The following is a 21,321-nucleotide window of genomic DNA, read 5'->3' as shown; positions in this document are numbered from 1 at the left end:
GGGGAGTGGGGGGGAGGAGAGCAGCTGGGAAGCTGAGCCCAGTGGGGGGGGAGGAATCGCACCTTGGCAGCGAGGAGCCGAGCCCAGAACGCCTCCCCCCACCAATGCATTTAACCGTTTAAACATTCTATTTTTAGAACATTTAAATGGATTCTTAATTAAACAAATGTTTACATCCCTACTCAATACACTTTTATAGTATGATAATATTGTATACAATAGACTCATAGACTTTAAGGTCAGAAGGGACCATTATGAACATCTACTCTGACCTCCTGCACAACACAGGTCACAAAACCTGACCCACCCACTCCTGTAATAGACCCCTAACCTATGACTGAGTTATTAAAGTCCTCAAATCATGGTTTAGAGACTTCAAGGTACAGAGAATCCACCAGAGAATCCACCAGCAAGTGACCCGTGTCCCCTGCTGCAGAGGAAGGCAAAAAAACCACAGGGCCTATGTTAATCTGTGCTGGGGGAAATTCCTTCCTGACCCCAAATATGGCAATCAGCTAAATCCTGAGCATGTGGGCAAGACTCACCAGCCAGATACCCAGAAAGAATTCTCTGTAATAACTCAGAACCCACCCCATCTAACATCCCTTCACAGACCATTGGCATATCTACCACCAGTAGTCAAAGATCAGTCAATTACCATATTAGGCTGTCCCCTCATACCATCCTCTCCATAAACTTATCAAGCTCAGTCTTGAAGCCAGCTAGCTCTTTTGCTCGCACTGCTCACCTTGGAAGATTGTTCCAGAACTTCACTCCTCTGATGGTTAGAAACCTTCATATAATTTCAAAACTAAGCTTCCTGATGGCCAGTTTATACCCATTAGTTCTTAGATCCACACTGGTGCTGAACTTAAATAACTCCTCTCCCTCCTGGTATTTAGCCCTCTGATGTATTTATAGAGAGTAATCCTATCTTGCCTCAGCCTTCTTTTGCTTAGGCTAAACAAGGCAAGCTCTTTGAGTCTCCTCTCATAAGACAGGTTGTCCATTCCTCAGATCATTCTAGTAGCCCTTCTTTGCACCTGTTTCAATTTGAATTCATCTTTCTTAAATATGGGAGACCAGAACTGCACACAGTATTCCAGATGAGGTCTCACCAACGCCTTGTATAACACATCCTTATCTCTACTGGAAATACCTCGCCTGATACATCCTAAGACCACATTAGCTTTTTTTATGGCCACATCACACTGGCGACATATAGTCATCCTGCGATCAATAAATATGCCCAGGTCCTTCTCCTCCTCTATCACTTCCAACTGAATCATCCCCCCAAAATTTTGTTATTAGCCCCTAAATGCATGACCTTGCACTTTCCACTTTTACATTTCATACTATTTCTATTAACCAAGTTTACAAGGTCATCCCGATCTTCCTGTATGATATCCCGGTCTTTCCCTGTATTAGCAATACCTCCTAACTTTGTGTCACCCACAAACTTTATTAGCACACTCCTACTTTTTGTGCCAACATCAGTAATAAAAAGGTTAAACAAGAATGGTCTCAAGACCCATCCCTGAGGAATTCCACTAGTAACCTCCCTCCAGTCTGACAGTTTACCTTTCAGTATGACCTGTTGTAGTCTCCCCTTTAATCAGTTCCTTATCCACCCTTCAATTTTCATATTAATTCCCCTCTTATCTAATTTAACTAATAAATCCCTATGTGGAACTGTATCAAATGCCTTAGTGAAATCTAGGTAAATTAGATCCATTGCATTCCCTTTGTCTAAGAAATCTGTTATCTTCTCAAAGAAGGAGATCAGGTTGGTCTGGCACAATCTACCTTTTGTAAAACCATGTTGCATTTTGTCCCAATTACCATTAACCTTGATGTCCTTAACTACTTCCTTTTTCAAAAACTTTTCTGACACCTTGCATACTACTGAGGTTAAACTAACAGACCTGTAATTACCCGGATCACGTTTTTTCCCTTTCTTAAAAATAGGAATTATGTTAGCAATTCTCTAGTCATATGGTACAACCCCTATATTTACAGATTCGTTAAAAATCCTTGCCAATGGACTTGCAATTTCATGTGCCAGTTCCTTTAATTTTCTTGGATGGAGATTATCCGGGCCACCTGATTTAGTCCCATTAAGCAGTTTGAGTTTGGCTTCTACCTCGAATGTGGTAATATCTACCTCCATTCCCACTAGCCACCCTGACATTATCCCTAAGCTCTTCATTAACCTCATTAAAAACTAAGGCAAATTATTTGTTTAGTTATTGGGCCAGGCTATATTATTCTTAACCTCCGCCCTATCCTCAGTACTTAGTAATCCAACTTCTTCCTTCATTTTCTTCCTATTTACATGGCTATAAAGCCTTTTACTATTGGTTTTAATTCCCTTTGCAAGGCCCAACTCTACCTGGCTTTTGGCCTTTCTCACTTTTTTCCTACATGTTCTGACATCCAAGAGGCAGCTTTCCTTGCTGATCCTTCCCATCTTCCACTCCCCAATTGGTTCAACTGCTTATACTTTGGGGTTCAGATCCCCTGTTCTCCCATGGGATAGCTGCACCCTGATGGGTCATAAACACCTCATAGGACATTATCAAAATTCAGTTACTCCAGTGTTGTGTTTTTAATATTATTTTTTTGTATATTAACAAAACATATTAACATTTGGTTTAATCTTTCATCCTTAGTAAGCTTCTCTTCGCTGATGAGACAACTGACTGTCAATGGATCCCATTACTGCAGTTCAAGGGAAACTCAGTTACTGCTAATGTAACAAATCATCATTGGTTGACAATTCAAAAGTCACAGTCTCATCTCAGCTAAATAATAAGTAAGACAGAGACTCAAATCATAATAAAAATAAGCTGGTGAACATTTTGTACCTGACAAACAAGGCAAGGGGAACAAAAGCCCCAGTAGCTTAAAGTCATGTCTCAAGTGCTCTCCTTTTGAGCATAATCAACACAATCAGGCCTGTGAGCACTATTTGTATTGTCAGTGTTAGTTGCTTGCTGGAGTGGGTAAAGTTATGCTAATCTGGAAGCAATCAATAACCATCCTCTTTGTTGAGACAGTTCCGGTAGATTCACAATTAGTTCCTTTCAAGCATCTATCTTAGGTACTTTACATGACCCCTATTATCATAGTATCAGAGAGTCTGACAATCTTTAATATACTTATTAGAGCTGGGGAGGAACCAGATTTTCCTTTTCATGGGAAATTTTATGATTTTTTTTTCCATTCTAAAAATGGAACAAAACCAAAATATTTTAAAATTTCCTGTGAAACCAATTTCTGGAAAAGAAATTGTTTCAAGTCAATCAAAACATTTGGTTTCAATAAAATCAAAATGTTTCATTCAGACGTTCACTTTTTAAACATTGTATGAGATAATACAAAATTTTAAAAATTGAAACTAAACAACATTTCAAAAAGGAAAAATTGAAACATTCCATTCTGAAAAGTTTGAACCGCCCCCGCCAGCCTTTTCAGGATTCACCGGTCTGTTCACCCCCTACCCCACTGCTAATATGCAATTTTGTCAAAATGTCCATTAAATGTTTTGCTTCTGACAAATTTTCTGTTGTAAAAACATTCCCATAGAAAATTTCTAATCAGCACTAGTATTTGTCCTCACAAAATCCCGTTGAAGTAGGGAAATATCAGATAGTCCCTCTTTGCCTCAGTTCTCTAACTGACTTGCTTGAAGTCAGACAGATCAAGGAATTGAACCTGGGTCTACCAAGTTCCAATCTAAGGTCTGGTCTACACTGGTGGCTTAGGTCGATTTAAAGTCCCTTAATTCGAATTAATTACTCCCACGTCTACACTGGTGCACCGTTAATTCGAATTAAGCTGCCTGTAAAATCGATTTAATAAGACCACCTCTGCAAGTGGCGTAGTGCCTAATTCGAATTTGTTAATTCAAATTAGTGTCAGTGTAGATGCAATAGGACTTAATTTGAATTAATTGGCCTCCGGAATGTATCCCATAATCCCCCATTTTAAAGTACCCTCCCCACAAGCAGCCCCGGGAAGATTTGAATCTTCATTTTCTGTGCTTGCTGCCAGTGTGGAGAGAGCTTTCCCATTGTTCTCAGCATGGCTACTGCAAAGCCCAAATGTGGTCCAGCATGGAGTGGACCAGAGGTCTTAGACCTTATCGGGCTGTGGGGAATCCCTGGACGAGAAGGAGGAAACTGTGGAAAGCAAGGAGCATGAGAGCGGGGTGTCCGTTCTCCCAGAAACACAGGAATTATTCTTGACCCCAGAGCAGTCCACCAGCACACAGGACAGCACAAATGATCCTGTGGAAGGCATATCTGGTGAGTTTTATTTCTTATTAGCATTTCTATCCTTGTACATTGTGTGTGTGTGTGTGTGTGGGAGGGCACGAGGAGGATCTTAGGCATTTCATTGCCTGTACTGGGTGGTAACCCAGGACTCATTTTATGTGTTGAGAAACACTACATTTATCATCACTTGTTATAACATAGGAAATTTAATGTATGTAATTTGTTATCCCTCCCTTGGCTGGAAAAACTTTTCAGTGGAGGGCTGCCTTGTTCATCCCTCCATGGTAGGATTTTTCTCTGCAATCAAGGAAGCCAACATCATGGCTTCCTGAGTTTTAAGCATTGTTCCCCCACACCACCACTCTGTCTTCAGTTGGTCCCCGTAAGGGTTTGAAATCCAAGCCTTGATTTCCCCCTCACCATCCACAAGAAGCCATCAGTGCTTGCTCTTTGTAAAGGTTTGAAATCCGAGCCTTGATTCCCCCTCCCCCTCACAACAACCCACCCACAGCTGATCTTGGTAGGGGTTTGAAATACAAGCTGAGAGAGGATATTATTTGCTAGATACATTCTTTCATGGTCTACTTCAAAAAATTTGATAGATACAATTTAAATAAGTAGCCAATGAAACAATGTAACATTTGGATCACTTAATTCACTATGCTACTTGTCGCTACATTTGTTTCATTAACCCTTTTTGAAATACTTACATTTGTATCACTTTATCCCCTATGCTAACTATGTGTCCCCTGTTATTTTTCTTTCATTCTGTAGACACCTCTGCACTGGACTGACCCTTAAGAAATGCAGCAGAGAGTCTCAGATTAGCAAAAGGAAAAAAAAAAAAAAAAGACATGTTTTCTGAGCTCATGACCGCTTCAACATCAGCAGAGACAGAGCAAAGAGCATGGAGGCTGACCTTGTCCCAGAGTATGGACAGGGTCACGGACACTCATAGACAAATGCAGGAGACTGATCACAGCACTACGCATGAGATGCTGAAACTCCTGCGGTACCAGTCAGACATGCTCGGGCGTCTTGTGGACCTTCATGAGCGGAGGCAGGACACAGTCCCACTGCATCCCCTCCACAATGCTCCTGAACCGAGGGCTATGCGCCCTCCACATCCCCCGCCACCACAAGGTCTCAGAGGAGATTGTCCAGGATGCAGCCCGTGCTCTCCTCCACCCCAGCAAGCTACCACCCTACCCCTGGAGACAGTGAATGAACCCTCACCACCACCACTATGACTTGAATGTAAAAAAATAAAGTGTTGCAGTAATAAAAATGATTTTTTAATTAAATATTATCTTGTTCAAGAGGGATTTGTCGGGCATAGCTATCAAATGGGGACTGGGGGGGACGGGACATCAAAGGCAAACTACATACTTGAACAGAAATCAGTCCTGCATCTCATTGCAGAACCTGGTTTTCAAAGCTTCCCTAATGCAAAGTGCTGCGCGGTTAGCTCTCAGCATAGTGCTGGCAGTGGCTGCTCATAATTGGTGACCAGTCTTTCTGCCTCCACAGTCCAACCCTGGGGGAACCTTCCCCCTTGGCTTCACACACATTATGAAGAACACAGCAAGCAGATATCACAGAAGGGAGGAACTTCTCACTCATGTCCAGCCTAGCGAGGAGACTTCTCCAACTACCTTTTTTAACGCCCAAAGGCACATCCTACAACCATTCTGCAACTGCTTAACCTCTTATTAAAACACTCCTTGTCACTGTCAAGGTGGCCGGTGTAGGGCTTCATTAGCCAAGGGAGCAATGGGTAAGCAGGATCCCCCAGGATCGCTATGGGCATTTCCACACCCCTGATGTCAATTTTTTGGTCAGGGAAGAAAGTGCCCGCCTGCATCTTAGAGAACAGCCCCGAGTTACAAAATATACGAGCGTCATGCACCTTTCCAGACCACCCCACACTGATATTCATGAAATGACCCCTGTGATCCACTAGCCCCTGCAGGACCATGGAAAAGTACCCCTTGCGGTTTATGTACTTGGTCACCAGGTGTGCAGGTGCTAAGATGGGGATGTGAAACCCATCGTGGCAAACCGCTCCACTATGTCCTGCACACTTCCCAAAGTCACTAGCCTTCGTAGCAGAAGTCTATTGATGGCACTGCACACTTGAATCACGGCAGCTCCCACTGTAGATTTACCAACTCCAAATTGATCCCCAACCGAGCGGTAACAGTCGGGGATTGCCAGCTTCTAGAGAGCGATGGCGACTCTCTTCTCACCATCATGGCTTGTCTCAAGCGAGTGTTCACGTGCTTCAGGGATGGTGCCAGCTCCGAGCACAGTCCAAGGAAAGTTGCCTTTTGCATCCTAAAGTTTTGCAGCCAATGATCATCATACCACAGTTGAATAATTATGCAATCCCACCAGTCTGTGCTTGTTTCCCTGCATCAGAACCTGCGCTCCACAGACTGCAGATGAAACGTTACAGCCTGCAGCAACCGGGAATTGTTCTGCTTGATTGCCTGTAGCAGGGCAGCCATGGTGGCATAAGTGTAGTACTTGCTTCGTTTTCTTGCTCTGTTTCTAAAGTACTCCATGATAAGCTACGTTGTATTTGTCATGATCAGAATTACAGTGCAGAGTTCAGCTGTCTCCATGTCTCTGCAGCAATGGTGATTGGGGGGAGTAAAAAGACAGCACGGAAATCCTTTTCCTGTTTCTTGGGGGTGGGGGAGAAGGGTAGGGGAAGCAGCATTGCATCCTGGGATGAAGACACTCTTCCAAACAGCCACCGTGGCTAGTTGCACTGTGGGATAGCTACCCAGATTGCACTGCTTTGTAATTCAAATTAAGGCTGGCCAGTGTGGACGCAAGAAACCAGCACAAACACCGTAGTGTGGACAGTCTGCTGCGATTTCTATAAATTGGTTTCTGAAAGTCAAATTAAGCTAATTTGAATTAGCACTGCAGTGTAGGCATAGCCTAACACTGTAAAAATTGGATCATCCCTCCTCACTGTATTTAGTGAGATGCACGGATTGTATCTTTCTGTTTAATGTTTCCAATTAAGAGGCCCATAAAACCATCTGGAGACTTAAAATACAATACTGTACTGGATAAGAGTGTCAGAATAAAAAAAGACTGAATAAACATCAAATTAATGTAGTTTTTTAAATCTACTGACAACTTCAGTATGAAATAAAAATCTCTCATCTATTTAACAACTGGCTAGATGCCATTTAACATGATGTTGGGTGAATGTGTCCACATGGAACAGAATTTATACTAGTATTTCCACAAGTTAAAGCAATAGTCATTCCTATTCTTTACCATTAAGCTAAACTGATTTTCCAGAAGTTATGCTAATAACATATTCATCCCAACTAATGGCCTGATTCTTAAGGAAGGTCTGCAGAATTGGAGCTGTTTGCTTTACTAGTAAAATTGAACCCTTGAAAACCCCTGGATCAAATTCTGTCTGGTTACCAGCCGGCATCCTTACAGAGCCAAAGAACAGAACGAGACCTTAGAACTTAACAGAAACACCAAGCAGAATTTTTTAATAGAGAAAAAACAATTTACCTGGGTCTTCTATAGCTAAATTCTTCGTTAACCACTGAACAATGTCTGAACCTAGGAGAAAAAAACAAAATTTTTAGTTTAGTAAGTTTGTCCTTTCTATATTCTTCAGTCACAGCTCCCTGATAGTATAAATGTGCATGTAATGTCTAAAAAGGAACAAATATAGAGTCTGTCCAGAATCAACTGGACCATTTTATTTTTATAGAATACCCCATAGTTTAACAAAAGAGACACATGATGCAAACTTTTTTTTTCCAGATCAAGAATGCTGATGCACAATTTCATAGCGCAAGAAGCATGTTACTTATCTGATAGTAGCCTACATTTAAAATAAAATATTGTAAATTTTCAGAGACAAACAAGCAAACATTGTGTTAAATTCTTGTATTCACCTGCAAAAAAAACAAAAACAAAAATAAAAAACCCAACACTTTATCAAGTAAGACTTTAAAAGGGTTAATGCAACGTACATTGTAATTGTATATACTCATATCGATGGAACAGCTCAACTCTGCATTCTTTGTTTCAGCAATTTCCAAAATCTCTATTTGGAGATGTTACTGAAAACCTAACTCTTTGATTTAATGTGCTAATAGCAGCTCCACTCAGGAACCCTTCCTTTAATCTCTGGTAATCTCTCCATTTTCTCTGTAGGGGAACTCTTCTGGTCCTCCATCTTTAACCACTTCTATTCTGACACTCCCAACTCTCTCCCTCTCTCTTCCCCTCACAGAGTTATATATCGTTGGTGCCATTATATCCTACCAGCATCTCAAATTCTGACCAATGTCCCAGCAATATCTCAAGCTATATTTAAAAATAAATTTCTTTCCTCCTAATCCCGCTTCACCTATTTTTTCTTATGTCCAGTTGGTCTAGATCCTGTCAATTCTTCTTCTTTTATATCACCCAATCCCACCCTTTTCTTATTATTTGCACTGTTAAATCTTTGCAGCACAATTCTTGATCATTTCTCACCATGCCATAGGGAACCTTCACCTCTCCAGGCTGGTGGTGCTAATGTCCTCTTCCTTTCCCACTATTCCAACCTTGCCATTCCTCTGATTGCTTCCTTTTCCAAATTTATGTTCCAGTCCTTATTTTCCAGGTCCTACATAATTGCAATCTATATCTTTGCTTTCATATCCTCCTGCTCATATCTCCCTTTCTCATTCCCTATACTCCTTTAAGTCCTCTCTTCTAATGCTTATATCTCCTCTTGGCTTTGCACCTTCACTCCTGCTGTGCTCTCTGCTTGGTAAAGCCTTCTACACACAGCATTGCTTGAACTACTCCCAGGCTTGTCTGTCAAACTGTAAGCTACCCAGTGGGATTTGACCCATTATAAACATATTTAATTGTTTAGTTTAAACAAGGGAAGGGGTGATTCTCTGGATAACAAAAAGAATATTGACAAACAAAAACATTTTAAATAGCAAAAATCCATTTTAAGAAGAAAATCTTTTAAAAGAATGCCACCACAGTTTTATGTGCATTTCCTGTCTATTCCAGGAAGGTTGCACCATGTGATCATTTCAGACAAGTGGAGATACCTAAAGGATAATGGAAAGACACATCATAAATTATTGTGTACTTATCAAGCATTTTGGAAAGGAGTTACCCACTTCACAGCAGAAGTAACGCCATTCATTAAAATCTTGGTTTAAGGGCAGGAGGCAGATGTAAGAATCCAGATTTACACTAATGTCAGACAAACCAAAGTAATATTGAGTGGGGAAAAGACAGTAAGAAAAAAATACTAGGAGTTAGTACAGGTTCCTTCTGGCACTATGCACATAATCTGGCTAAAGATACAAGAATAACTCTGCAGAAAAAAATTCCTATGCCCCACAAACCCCCCAGAAGCTTGTCTCCCAAGCATTTATTAATGTTAATTGGTAGTAGACTGCAGCAGTTCTCAGCTTTTATCATGATTTGGAACACTTCAAAAGGTCAAAATCCCCCCTTCCCGCCCCCCCGATGGACCTCACACTTTGACTACCAACCTCCCAATACAGATTACACACTTTCCTTTGAGCAACTACTATGGAGTTTGATTACATTGGAAAGCAATATCAGGATAGTATTAAACGGACAAGAGGAAATTAAATTCTCTTTCATGTGAGACGTACAGTTCCATGGTCTCATTCACATTGTGTGTCAATGCTGTTCATTTCCTCTCCCTGGATAGGAGACTTGACAATTAATATCAAAGCTCCCTTTCTTGCCTGTAGTTCCTTCTCCAGCATCGACTTATTACTTTGCATTTTACTTCTCTACACCTATATTTACATCCTCTTTTGATATTGTCTGCACATTTGATCACTGTTGATTTATGTCAAACACCCAAAACAGCAAGGAAACGACAGTTCTGTATGCTTAGATATATTTATCTTTTTGATTAGTTGAAAAAGTCTCTGGAAATTCTAGAGGCCCAGCTACACTTTAAAAAATGCTATCTGTTTTACTGCATAGGTACTACCAACAGTGTCAGGCTAGTGTAGACCAAATGCAGATGTTTTTACCTCTGTGACATCAACCACTGCAGGTCCAATAGATACAAGTAGGTTTTTAGCTAAGATCAGGTCACACTCAATTATTAAAAGTCAATGCACTACTTATTCCTTAACTGAAATAAATATCTGGTATTGTGACTGTTTTATGAGATTCAAGATGATCTGTAAAGGTTCCGAAGAGATCTTATTTCCATTGTTTGTTTTGTTGTTCCTTTTCTGTACAAAGAACAGACAGGCTAATGGCTTTAGAGGCATGTGAATAACTGTGTGTTTTGTATTAATGGCTAAGTGGGTGCTTATAAGGAGCTATTTTATTTTTTAAAACATGGATTGAGAGAAGAAAAATCACAGTATGGTATGTCTGAAAATGGTCCTGTTTGGGATTCAAGGACCCAGATTTTCCATCTGCTTCATTTGGTTTCAAACCAGACCTATTTTACTAATCTCATTGTTACATTGAATTTACATTGGGGAAAAATGAAGAATCAGGACTCATGATACTTAACAGGTACAGAGATTTGATCTTGGCAAACTTCCCAAAGCATGAGTATATGAAGTATATTCACATGTTCCACACACTGGGGGTCCCCTTTATCATTTTTAAGGCCAAAAACCAGCATAAAGTTATTTGATACCAGTGATCCACCAGCACAGCATAAAGGAAGGGGACAGAGCACCACCCATCACGTAACAGGCTGAATCTCACTTGAAACCAAGAACTATTTTTCCCTGGACAGACATACAGTCATGAAAAGTTGTACCTACTACCAAGTGTTATCTTTTTTGAATAGCAATATGATAAAGGATCCTCTTTTATACTAGGTACTTCTTTTTCCTAAGTAAATTGTGGTGTTTAAACAGCAACACTGCAGATGTGCTTTTTAGTATTTCAGCTTCAGTAAATGGATCCCAGGGATCCTCCATCACTGTGATTTATCATTAGTGCTGGTGGCCTATATAAAGCATGCTATTCATAGTGAGAGTCTGCAGAAGAGATACTGATTAGCAGTCTATTGCTTCTTGGAAGGCTCTATTTAGAGATAGTCAGAAGTGCATATGGGGTGTGCTGGGTGTGCCCTAATGTCTCAAAAAAAAAGTGGCTTTGCATTTTAATTTAATCGCATGATACGCTCTTTTAGTTTTAAAGTATGGATTGTTGTATTATGCAATAAGTGCCGAACGGCATAATAGAAATGTTGTAGAAATGTATGGAAAGCCCGCGTTCGCTCGCAGCATGCTTCCCCACTACTGCGGTGCCACATTATCATTGGTCCTCCCCGCCCCCTTCTCCCCCCCCCCGACTACTATTCTAGAAAATTCTTTGACCTATATAAGCGGCCACATCAGGCATGCCCAGCGCAGTGTCTACAGTGTTTATAATCTTTGTCGGGTGTGCTCTACTGAAATAGCATAACAAGCCCATGGCTTTACGTTTTAATTCAATCGTATGAATTAATGAATCCCTTTTAATTTTAAAATATGGATCGATTTGTTGCTAAGAAAAGAAAAGGAGCAGACAAACTGAATTATAATGAATGTGCTGATAGTAGTGCAAATACCTCGGACTCCTCGGTTAAGAACTTACATGAAGATAATACCGCCACCAGTTCCAGTGCGTGCAATAAAGTGAGTAATGATCAACAGAAACATATTTTGTCTCTTAGTTCAGGTCACTGTAGTTCCTATTCAAAGCCATCAAACATTCCATCTGATGACCCAGTCTGTGATATTCCAAAAAATAGATTAGAACACCAGTCTTGATTATCTAGAGATCCTTATCAACCTAAATTGAGCATGTTTCCTAGAAGTAAAATAGGAAATAAACCAAGAAGTTTTCAGTCTGATTGGTGGGAAAAGTATAGGTGGTTAGAATATAGCCCATCAAAAGATGCAGCATTTTGCTTTTACTGCTGTTTCTTCTCCTCTAATGATGCAGCAAACAAAGGTCACAATGATCCAGCATTTATTGATAAGGGATTCAGAAATTGGCATAGGGCTAACGAATGTTTTAAAAACCACAAACTGTCAAAACCTCACGTGTTGAGCTGTTCTTCGTGGTCAAGTTTTAATGAAGGGAAACTTATTGATGTATTGTTGAATGAGGGCAAGCAGGCTTATCTGTCTAAACAAGAAGAAGAATGGTGCCATAACCGAAGTGTAATGGAGCAACGGATTGACATTGTTCTGTGTTTGGTGAAAGGTGGGAGACCATTCAGGGATCACAATGAAAAAGCTGACAGTTTTGAGAAAGGTTTATTTCTAAATCTTGTCAATATGCTCCAAAAATATGATCCCGTAATGGCAAAGCATGTGCAACAATCTCCTTGAAACGCTACCTATCTAAGTAATCACACCCAAAATGATTTAATTGTGGCCTTGCACAACATTGTGCAACAAAAGATTGTGTCTTCACTAAATGGAAAAAAGGTGTCAATAATTGCCGACAACACTACTGACTGTGGATACCATGAATAGATGTCCATTGTGGTGCAGTATTTTGACAATGAAAAACATAGTGCAGTTGAACATTTTGTGTCTGTTCAGAGACTATTAACAGTTGATGCTCAGTCTATTTTTGACCAGTTAAATGATGACCTTGGCATTCTTAAAATTGACTGGTCATCAGTGGTGTCTGTCTATATTGATGGCACATCTACTATGTCTGGATGTACTGTGGGAGTTCAAATGAAATGTAAAGAAAGAAACAGTGAAATACTCTATGTACACTGCTATGTGCATTGTTTGAACCTCATCCTAGTAGATGCATGCACTTCAAGTAAACAAAACAGAACTGTCTTTGATTTTTTTTGGTGTTATTCAGGCTCTTTATGCCTTCATGGAGGGGAGTCCTGTGCAGCATGCAATAATGGAGAAGATTTCACAAGAAGTAGGATCCCAGTTGAAGACTTTGAAGTCACTGTCAAACACAAGATGGGCATGCAGAGCAGAAGCAGTGGCTGCTGTAAAACAAAACTACTCCATCATTTTACAAGCTTTACAAGAGATTATCTAAACAACTCACCTTGCTGACGCTAAAATAAAAGCCAGGGGCCTTATCCATGAACTAAATTAATTCAAGTTCATCTTTGCCCTTCACATGATGCACCCTATTCTCCAGATAGTGGTAAAAGTGAGTAAGGCTCTTCAAGCTCCAGATCTCAACTTACTTACTGAAATGACGGGTGAAAAGCTTGCTTAATTCTTCGGCTGCGATGAGAAATGGCCCAGAATATTTTCAATGACAGTGTGAAAATGTGTGTAGAGAATGATATATCAATTCCCCCAGTTAAGAAGAGAAAAACATCCACTCGTATTGATGATGCGTTTGAGTCCCAGCATCACTTTGATAGAAAAGAGGAGCAGGAGAGAATAACTTCATTTTACCCACTCCTAGATTCAATGATTACCGGCATTGACCAGTGATTTGAACAGGAGACTTGTAAAATTGTGACTGCAATGGGAAAACTGCTGAGCTTAGACATTGGCAGGGACTATATGAGAATCATTGCCAACAAATTTAAAGTGTCCTTGGATGAGTTGGAAGCTGAAGTCGGATTGCTTCGGGGTTATGACAGATCTGTTCCTAAAGGTAGCACTACGAACACCACCAGACAGTGGCTTGATTGGCTAAAGGAATCGGATCGGTCTTCCATGTTCCAGGCCTTTTACAAATCTATTCAATGCTTTGCAGTCTTACCTGTTACAAGCTGTTCATGTTAAAGAGCCTTTTCGAAACTAGCACATGTAAAAAACAAACTAAGAAGTACAATGTCCCAATAGCGCCTCGACTCACTCATGATTTTGTACATTGAACAAGAATTGGCTTTGTCAGTTAATTACAATGATGTGATTGAGGAATTTAAGTCCATAACACCTGGTGAGTGACGTCTCATTCTCTAGGACAGGAAGATGAAGAAACCTTAATCTGTTTTGGTCAATTTGGGTTAGCTCATTATCTGGTTAAAGATAAAGAACATGAAAATTGACTGTACCTTAGTATATGCCTGGTTATCACTACAGCAAAAATTTGGTATTTTGTGTCTCATTTTTTAAGTTTCTATTTTTTTAAGTAAAGTTTAGTTGTTAATTTAAAAAAACTGGTTTAGTTAAGTTTTAGCTTCTTTAGTTTGTTTGATGAATAAAAATAATGTCCTTTATGACTGAGTATTTAATAAATGTTCGCCTTTAAAAAAAATAAAAAAATAAAATTCCCTGGGTGCACACCCTAATGAAATGTGCTGCGCACGCCTATAGTCAGAAGAGAATATTAGTTGAGTCAATCCAGTTAGCTGAGTAAAGGTTGAGTCAAACCAGAAGCATTAATGCCTCCCATTTGAAATTCAAAAAGGTTTGGTTCAAGGGAAGTTAAAGGCTTAGGATGATTATTTTACCTGACCTACCTTATGAGACATAATTAAGATAATATTGCAAGGTATTATCTATAGCACCTTAAACAAAGATTTCAAAGCATTTTACAAACATTAAACGAACTTCTAAAGCTGTTGTGACATTGATATGATGAGCAAAAGCATCCTATGTAGGGGTAAAGTGAGTGAAAGAGGTTAAGTGCTTTGCCCAAGGTCACACAGCAAGTGGGCAGTGGAGCTGGAACGAGAACCCATAAGCCCCCTGCTTTATTCACTAAACAAGACATGGTCTCAGCACAACACATTATGGTGTATAAAGCCATCGTAACCTCATGGCACTGTTTACATAGTTGGTCAATATACTCCAATTTGGGACACATGGATACAATAGACAAACACAGTTGTTCCAACTATAATGTCTCTTTCTTTTATATAAATAAGAATAGTACAAACAAACCAAAAGTATTTTCTTAGTGTCTTTATTGTGGATAATTATCATAATTAAGCTGCTTCTATTTTACCACATTTATTCACTAAGCTTAATATGTATTTTCCAAGGCGTAGTTGGTAATAATTACGTATACTATGCAATCACATTTAATGTGCATATTTTCAGTACTCAGTGATTACATACGAATGCAGTTGTCTTGTGTGCAGAGAAAACATCTTTACTACTTAGTTACAACTGTGCATTTTGATTGCTATTAGACTTCAGTGGCCAATTTCTTGCTCTGATTTATATTAGTGTAAATATGGAGAAGCAACGATTTACCTGTCAGTAAGAGCAGAAGCTGGCCAGAAATATATATCAGACAGACTCTCTTACACTTTAAAAATGTGTTAGGCAGACAAACATGCACATAGAGATAGCATTTTAAAGACACAATATGTCTTAATTTATACCCATGGGACCTCCCTGAAGTCAGTAGGGTTACATATAAATAAATGAGGAAGAATTTGATCCAAATTCTCTGGTTACCATAAAGACTTATAAAAACAAATTGTTTAGACAAACATTTTTAAATCCCATTGATGTCAGTGAGATAGTTCTAAGTCCAGAGATATCTTGCTACCAATTGGCTTCCAAAAAAACAGCAGTAGGTAAGGAATAGCATGCTAACATAAGTGCTTCCCTCCCATGGAAATATTCAAGAGTGAGGGGCACAAGTTGTCAAAAAAATACATGAGCTTTAGATTGTGGAGTTCCAAACTTCAGATCCATTCAAACAGATCCATTTCTCTCAGGGTAGGCACTGGAAGAGCCTTCTTATTCCCATGAACTAAGCACCTCTTTTTTTCTCTGTTCAGATGCCTTTTTCCACCCTTCTTCTTTCACAGAATCTTCCTGTAGTGACAGCCTTACCTCCATATCGTCTCACAACTAAGCTGCTTACATCATATTTGTATGTGAGCTCTCTGGATCAGAGCTCCCATCTTTCTATGTGTTCCATACAGTACTGCATATCTTTATGGTGCTATAGAAATAGTTTAAAAAGACAACAGTGATAGGTCAGAGCTGTGTAGTTCAGAACTGGATCTGGAGGAAGGCAATCCCAAAGTTCAAGTGCAGTCAGATCTGAGCCTGATTCTGAAAGATGACAAATGCCCTCCAGTCCCATTTTATTCATACTCTTATACCACAGCCATCCCCATGGTATCCGAATGTCTGAGCAAAACAGCATTGTTTAAATCTGTTACCAAATTCATATGCCCCATTGATTCAAATTACATGCAGTCAGGACCTCAAGTTCAGGCCCAAATAAGGAAAATATACAAACATATTTTTTAGTATGAGTCAATATATTGATTTGTATTCCCTGTAGGAAACTATGTGCTCCCCCCAGGTTATTCAGTTAAATCTATAAACAATAAGTGGTATTGCAAAATTGGAAGTAATCAATTCTTCACTCAGGGTTAGACACCTTGTGGGCAATTTTGTTATTGAAAAGAACGATAAAGGAAGTCTTATCTTATACAGATTGTTCTGCAGTTTGTTAGCAATTTTTTAAATATCTAATAAACAAAATGATCTTAATTCTGTCAGTTGCCTCTGATTTCTATGCCCTTTCTGAACTGCTTTGTTACTTTTGCAAATGTATTCCTAAAATACTGAGAATATCACTATCAGTTCTGATTCATTTAGATGGTCACAAAGAGAACAAGGTGATAAAACAGCTGGATGCTTTGCAAGGAAAATAAAGGTTCTTTTCTTTTGTATGGTTGTAAATTGAAATGTGGTAACTGGTAAACATATTAAATCGGATGGTCCTATACCTCCATATTCATACATAGAACACCCATTCCAACAGTCAGGATCAAAGTTCACAAGCTCAGTTGTTCCAAAACAAGAATTCTTTAAACAGTTATCTGGCCAAACGTGTTTGGCCAAATTTATTCTTTCTTCCTGCCCTTCTGTCCCACCCCTGCACCTCCATTATCAGCTGGAAGTTCACCTCAAAGAAAAGCCAGTAGGATTTGGTGTATGGACAAAACGACGACGCTGGAGAGGATATTCCTGTACACAGAGGTGTAATTCACTGCTTTCTTACACATTTCAGTGATCTTGGTCAAGTCACTTACGGTACCTCTACACTGCAAAGAAAATCCTATGGCACCAAGTCTCAGAGCCCAGATCAGCTGACTTAGGCTTGCAGGGCTAAAAGTAGCAGTGTAGATGATCCCACTCAGAGTGGAGCCTGGTGTCCTCCCCTCGCTGGGCTCCAGCCCGAACCCAAAAGCCTACATCGCTATTTTTAGATCCGCAATTGATTTGGGCTACGAGACTCAGTACCATGGGTATTTTATTGCAGTGCAGACGAACTCTTAGTCTTTCTAAGTATGGTCATCCCCATCTCATTGGGGTTTTATAAGAATAAATATATTAAAGATTGTGAGGCACTCAGATACTACAGCAATGGGAGCTGTATCAAAGATAGATGATAGATGAGAAGCCTTAAGCCACTGGCTAATAAGTAAGACAACCCCAAGCTAAAAATCATGAGAAAATCTAGAGTGTAAAAGAGAAAAATATTTACAAAGAGCACTGTTAAGGAAACATTAACTGTTTTTGTTTTTATCTTTTAAAATGTGTAGGGGGCAGGGGACTAAAACATCCAAAGTATGGAAACTCAAATAGACAGTAAGTTGTTAAACAAAAAACAACAAAACCTTGATAACCCATTTTAATAATGGGAGTCATCCAATGAAATTAATAGTTTAAAATGAACAAAAGGAAGTATTTCTTCACACAACGCACAGTCAACTTGTGGAACTCTTTGTCCAAGGTTGTTGTGAAGGCCAAGACTAAAACAGGGTTTAAAAAAGAACTAGATAAGTTCATAGTGGATAGGTCCATCAATGCAAAACCATGCTCTGAAGTGCCACTAGCCTCTGTTTACCAGAAGCTGGGAATGGGCAACAGGGGATGGAACACTTGATGATTACCTTTTCTGTTCATTTCCTCTGAAGTACCTGACATTGGCCACTGTCGGAAGACAGGATACTGGGCTAGATGGGCCATTGGTCTGACCCAGTGTGGCTGTTCTTATGTATTAAAAATATAAACTAACATTTTTACTAAAAAGCAAATATAATTCAGAAGTAGAATTGTAATTCATTCTAAACAAAAGGGAGCCAAGATAGCATTGAGAGAGAGACACAGATTCTCAGTGCAATACTCAATTAGTTGAAAGCTACAAGTGAAAAAGGGAAATGCTTGCAATTTCACAAATATATGTACATTTTTGTAGATGATGTAATACCCCCTTACAATGAAGAATGTATAAAAATCCTATAATAAAACTATAACAATTATTTTTCCTTGAAAGAAAATAAAATGATAGTTTTTTTCTCCAGCTCTTCCTGACTTACTTTAGAGCAAGCTTGGCTCTAAATGTTGTTAGTTGGGGAAGGTGTTGCAGTTAAATTGCTATACCGAATTTTAAAAGCCCAAGAGAAAACTCATCTGCAATACTATACATTTACAGCACATGTGGCTAGACAGGAAAATAAATTAAAAACCATGCAAGCAGACAACTTATCTTCTAAAGTTTTACTCTTGAAGCCTTTGAGAATACATGTTAAGATTCTTTAAAATGCCAAGGCCTGACTAAGTGAAGGAAATATTGTACCATAAATAAACTCTTGCTCACACCCTTAGGTGTAAAGGACTTGTTTTAGTTATTTGTACAAAGGTATCGAATCTATTTTTAATTTAATGAACAGGCACCCTCTCAAAAAAAGTCCACAATTAAACACATTCATACAGTTTATGTTATTTTCTATAAAAATAACATACACATACACACACAGAAATACAAACACATGCCCAGTCGTGGCTTCAAGGGACCTGCTGACATCAGTTACTTCAGTTGTCGCAAAATTCCCTTGATCAAGGAAAAGTTTGATTTCTGTCTGAAGTCTTCAGAGACAGCTGTGACACTGACCCAAAGGACTGCAGCAACTTCAGAAATATATATGTATGCATGCAGAAAACCTATTTAAGCTAATATGTATAAAAACAGATAAAAAGGTGTTGATTGCATTTCAAGTTGTGAGCAAGCTGTCCCAGGGATTATAAACCCATTTCTTTTTATGCAAAGCTGTAATAGGTTTAGTAAGACCTTACTGACTGGAAAAACTTCAGGGCAGTGTTTGTAGTAAAATGGAAACAGACATCCTAAACCCTTACCAATTTTGGAACTTACCAGAATGTCTCAGCATTTTAGAACGTGTCAGAAATGCACAATTGCTGGAAAGGAATCGAGTTGTGAGCAAATACATTTTATGAGTTTTCTGCTAACTTGCTATGAGAGCTACAAACTGTCTGACCTTGAAGTAAAGTTGTCTGATATTATTTCATAGGAGCCAAGATACAGTTAAAAAAGCCATCAAAATATTCTCTTACTACCAAATTCCTAGCTATTACCCATTTTCCTCTGTAGATATCAAAGCAATTTGCAAAGGAGATAAGTATGATCCCCATTTTAAAGATGGAAGAACGCAAGCACAGAAAGGAGGTGACTTGGCAGGCCAATGGTGGAATCAGAAATAGAACAGAAGCCTCCTCTGTCCCACTGTATTACTCTCTGCACCAGGCTACATTGCCTCTTGCTGGTAAATAGACGTTTTGTCATGGCTATATAGAGCCCTGACTACAGCCATTTCCCATTAAAGCTCTTGCAGTCTAAGTCCTCCAAGGGAAAATAGTCAGCATACCATTTATCCCTTCTCATGACATCTTGACTGATGGGCACTATGTTGCTTGCTTGAAGAATGACACAGACAGACCACTGAAGAGTGCCCTGCGTCACATCTCTGTGTGCTGCATCACCTTCAATATTTCAATGCTCAGTGCAGCAAAGACCCTGCAGAACAATTCATAGAGCAGAATATGCTTTGACAAACTTTACACTGCAAAATAACTCACTTTTTCTCTTAAATGTACAAGACAACATTACAACCGTAAGAGTATTTTTCACATGCTGCTCTCTATGCGTGCTGTATTTTATGACTGCCTTCAGCAGTATGACTTTGTTACACCTGCTGAGGGTTGTATATCATGAAAATCTGTTACAAAATATTGATGCATACAAGAAAATCCTGGTTCATGATCCACTAAAAAAAAATCACTTGCCATAATATTCCTACTGCTTATCGGTTCAGAGTCACCAGTACTGATACTTGGGGCCAGATTAACAAATGACTGTTGATCGCAAATGCCTACACTCTAATTAAGTAATCAGCATTAATAGTTATGTCCACACTATCTTGCAGAGACTCAGAACACATAGGAAAATGTCTGCTTTCTGGTTGGCTTATCATTAGTAGGTTTTTGGTGAATTTGGAGGAAAAGCTTTTTCACTAGGAGGGTGGTGAAGCACTGGAATAGGTTTCCTACAGAGGTGGTAGAATCTCCATCCTCAGGGTTTTATAAGGCCCGGCTTGAAAAACCCCTGGTTGAGATGATTTAAGTTGGTCCTGCTTAGAGCAGGGGGTTGGACTAGATGACCTCCTGAGGTCCTTTCCAACCCTAATCTTCTATGATTCTATGAATTGGGCAACATGCTTTTAAGCCTCCTATTGTGGTTTCTGTAGTTACCTACTAAGGCAGACCTGGAGTTACAGCTTAGCTCCTGCACAATTTTATTTTATCTAGGGGAAAAAAAATTCAGCTGCCATATCTTAGGGTAGAAAAATAAAGGGATATCTACACTGCATTGTAAACCCAGGTCTATGGGATCCAGGCTTGAAGACTCAATGTTTCCAAAGCCATGCTTGAATGTCCACACTGCACCGTAAACCTGGGTTTACAATTGCTGGACCTGGGGCTTACAGCCATGCTAATGTGTCCATATTGCAATATGCAGTCCTTCTGACTTTAGTTTGTGGCTTGAGTTATATCCATACTGCAAAGTGACAGGACTTGGACCTGATTCACAGCAGAACTTGGGCTCTGAGCCACCGACCTAGCAGGGTCCTAGAACATGGGTCCTGAGCATTTACAGATCTGAGTCAGACTGACTTGTGTGTGGAAGGAAGGGGGGCTCGGGCTCAAACTTGAGTCAGAGCCTGGGCTTAGTGTGCACTATAGACATAGCCTAAGAG

The 21,321-nt window shown here is 39.6% G+C and overlaps 1 protein-coding gene across 6 annotated transcripts in view; it reads right to left on the bottom strand.

The window, feature by feature from the left end:
• Positions 1–21,321, bottom strand: part of RGS7 (regulator of G protein signaling 7) — a 363,940-nt gene that overhangs the window by 123,561 nt on the left and 219,058 nt on the right. For all 6 annotated transcript variants that reach the window (XM_067535826.1, XM_067535825.1, XM_067535822.1 and 3 more), the window contains exon 4: positions 7,833–7,883. In XM_067535826.1, coding sequence (XP_067391927.1) covers positions 7,833–7,883 — 51 coding nt within the window. The remainder of the gene's footprint in view (positions 1–7,832; positions 7,884–21,321) is intronic.

Source organism: Emydura macquarii, unplaced genomic scaffold, assembly GCF_026122565.2.
Source record: "Emydura macquarii macquarii isolate MOO-44397 ecotype Brisbane River unplaced genomic scaffold, CSIRO-AGI_Emac_v2 contig_3517, whole genome shotgun sequence".
NCBI lineage: Eukaryota > Metazoa > Chordata > Testudines > Chelidae > Emydura > Emydura macquarii.
The sequence above is the reverse complement of the archived record's forward strand: the minus strand, read 5'-3'. Positions and strand labels throughout refer to the sequence as shown.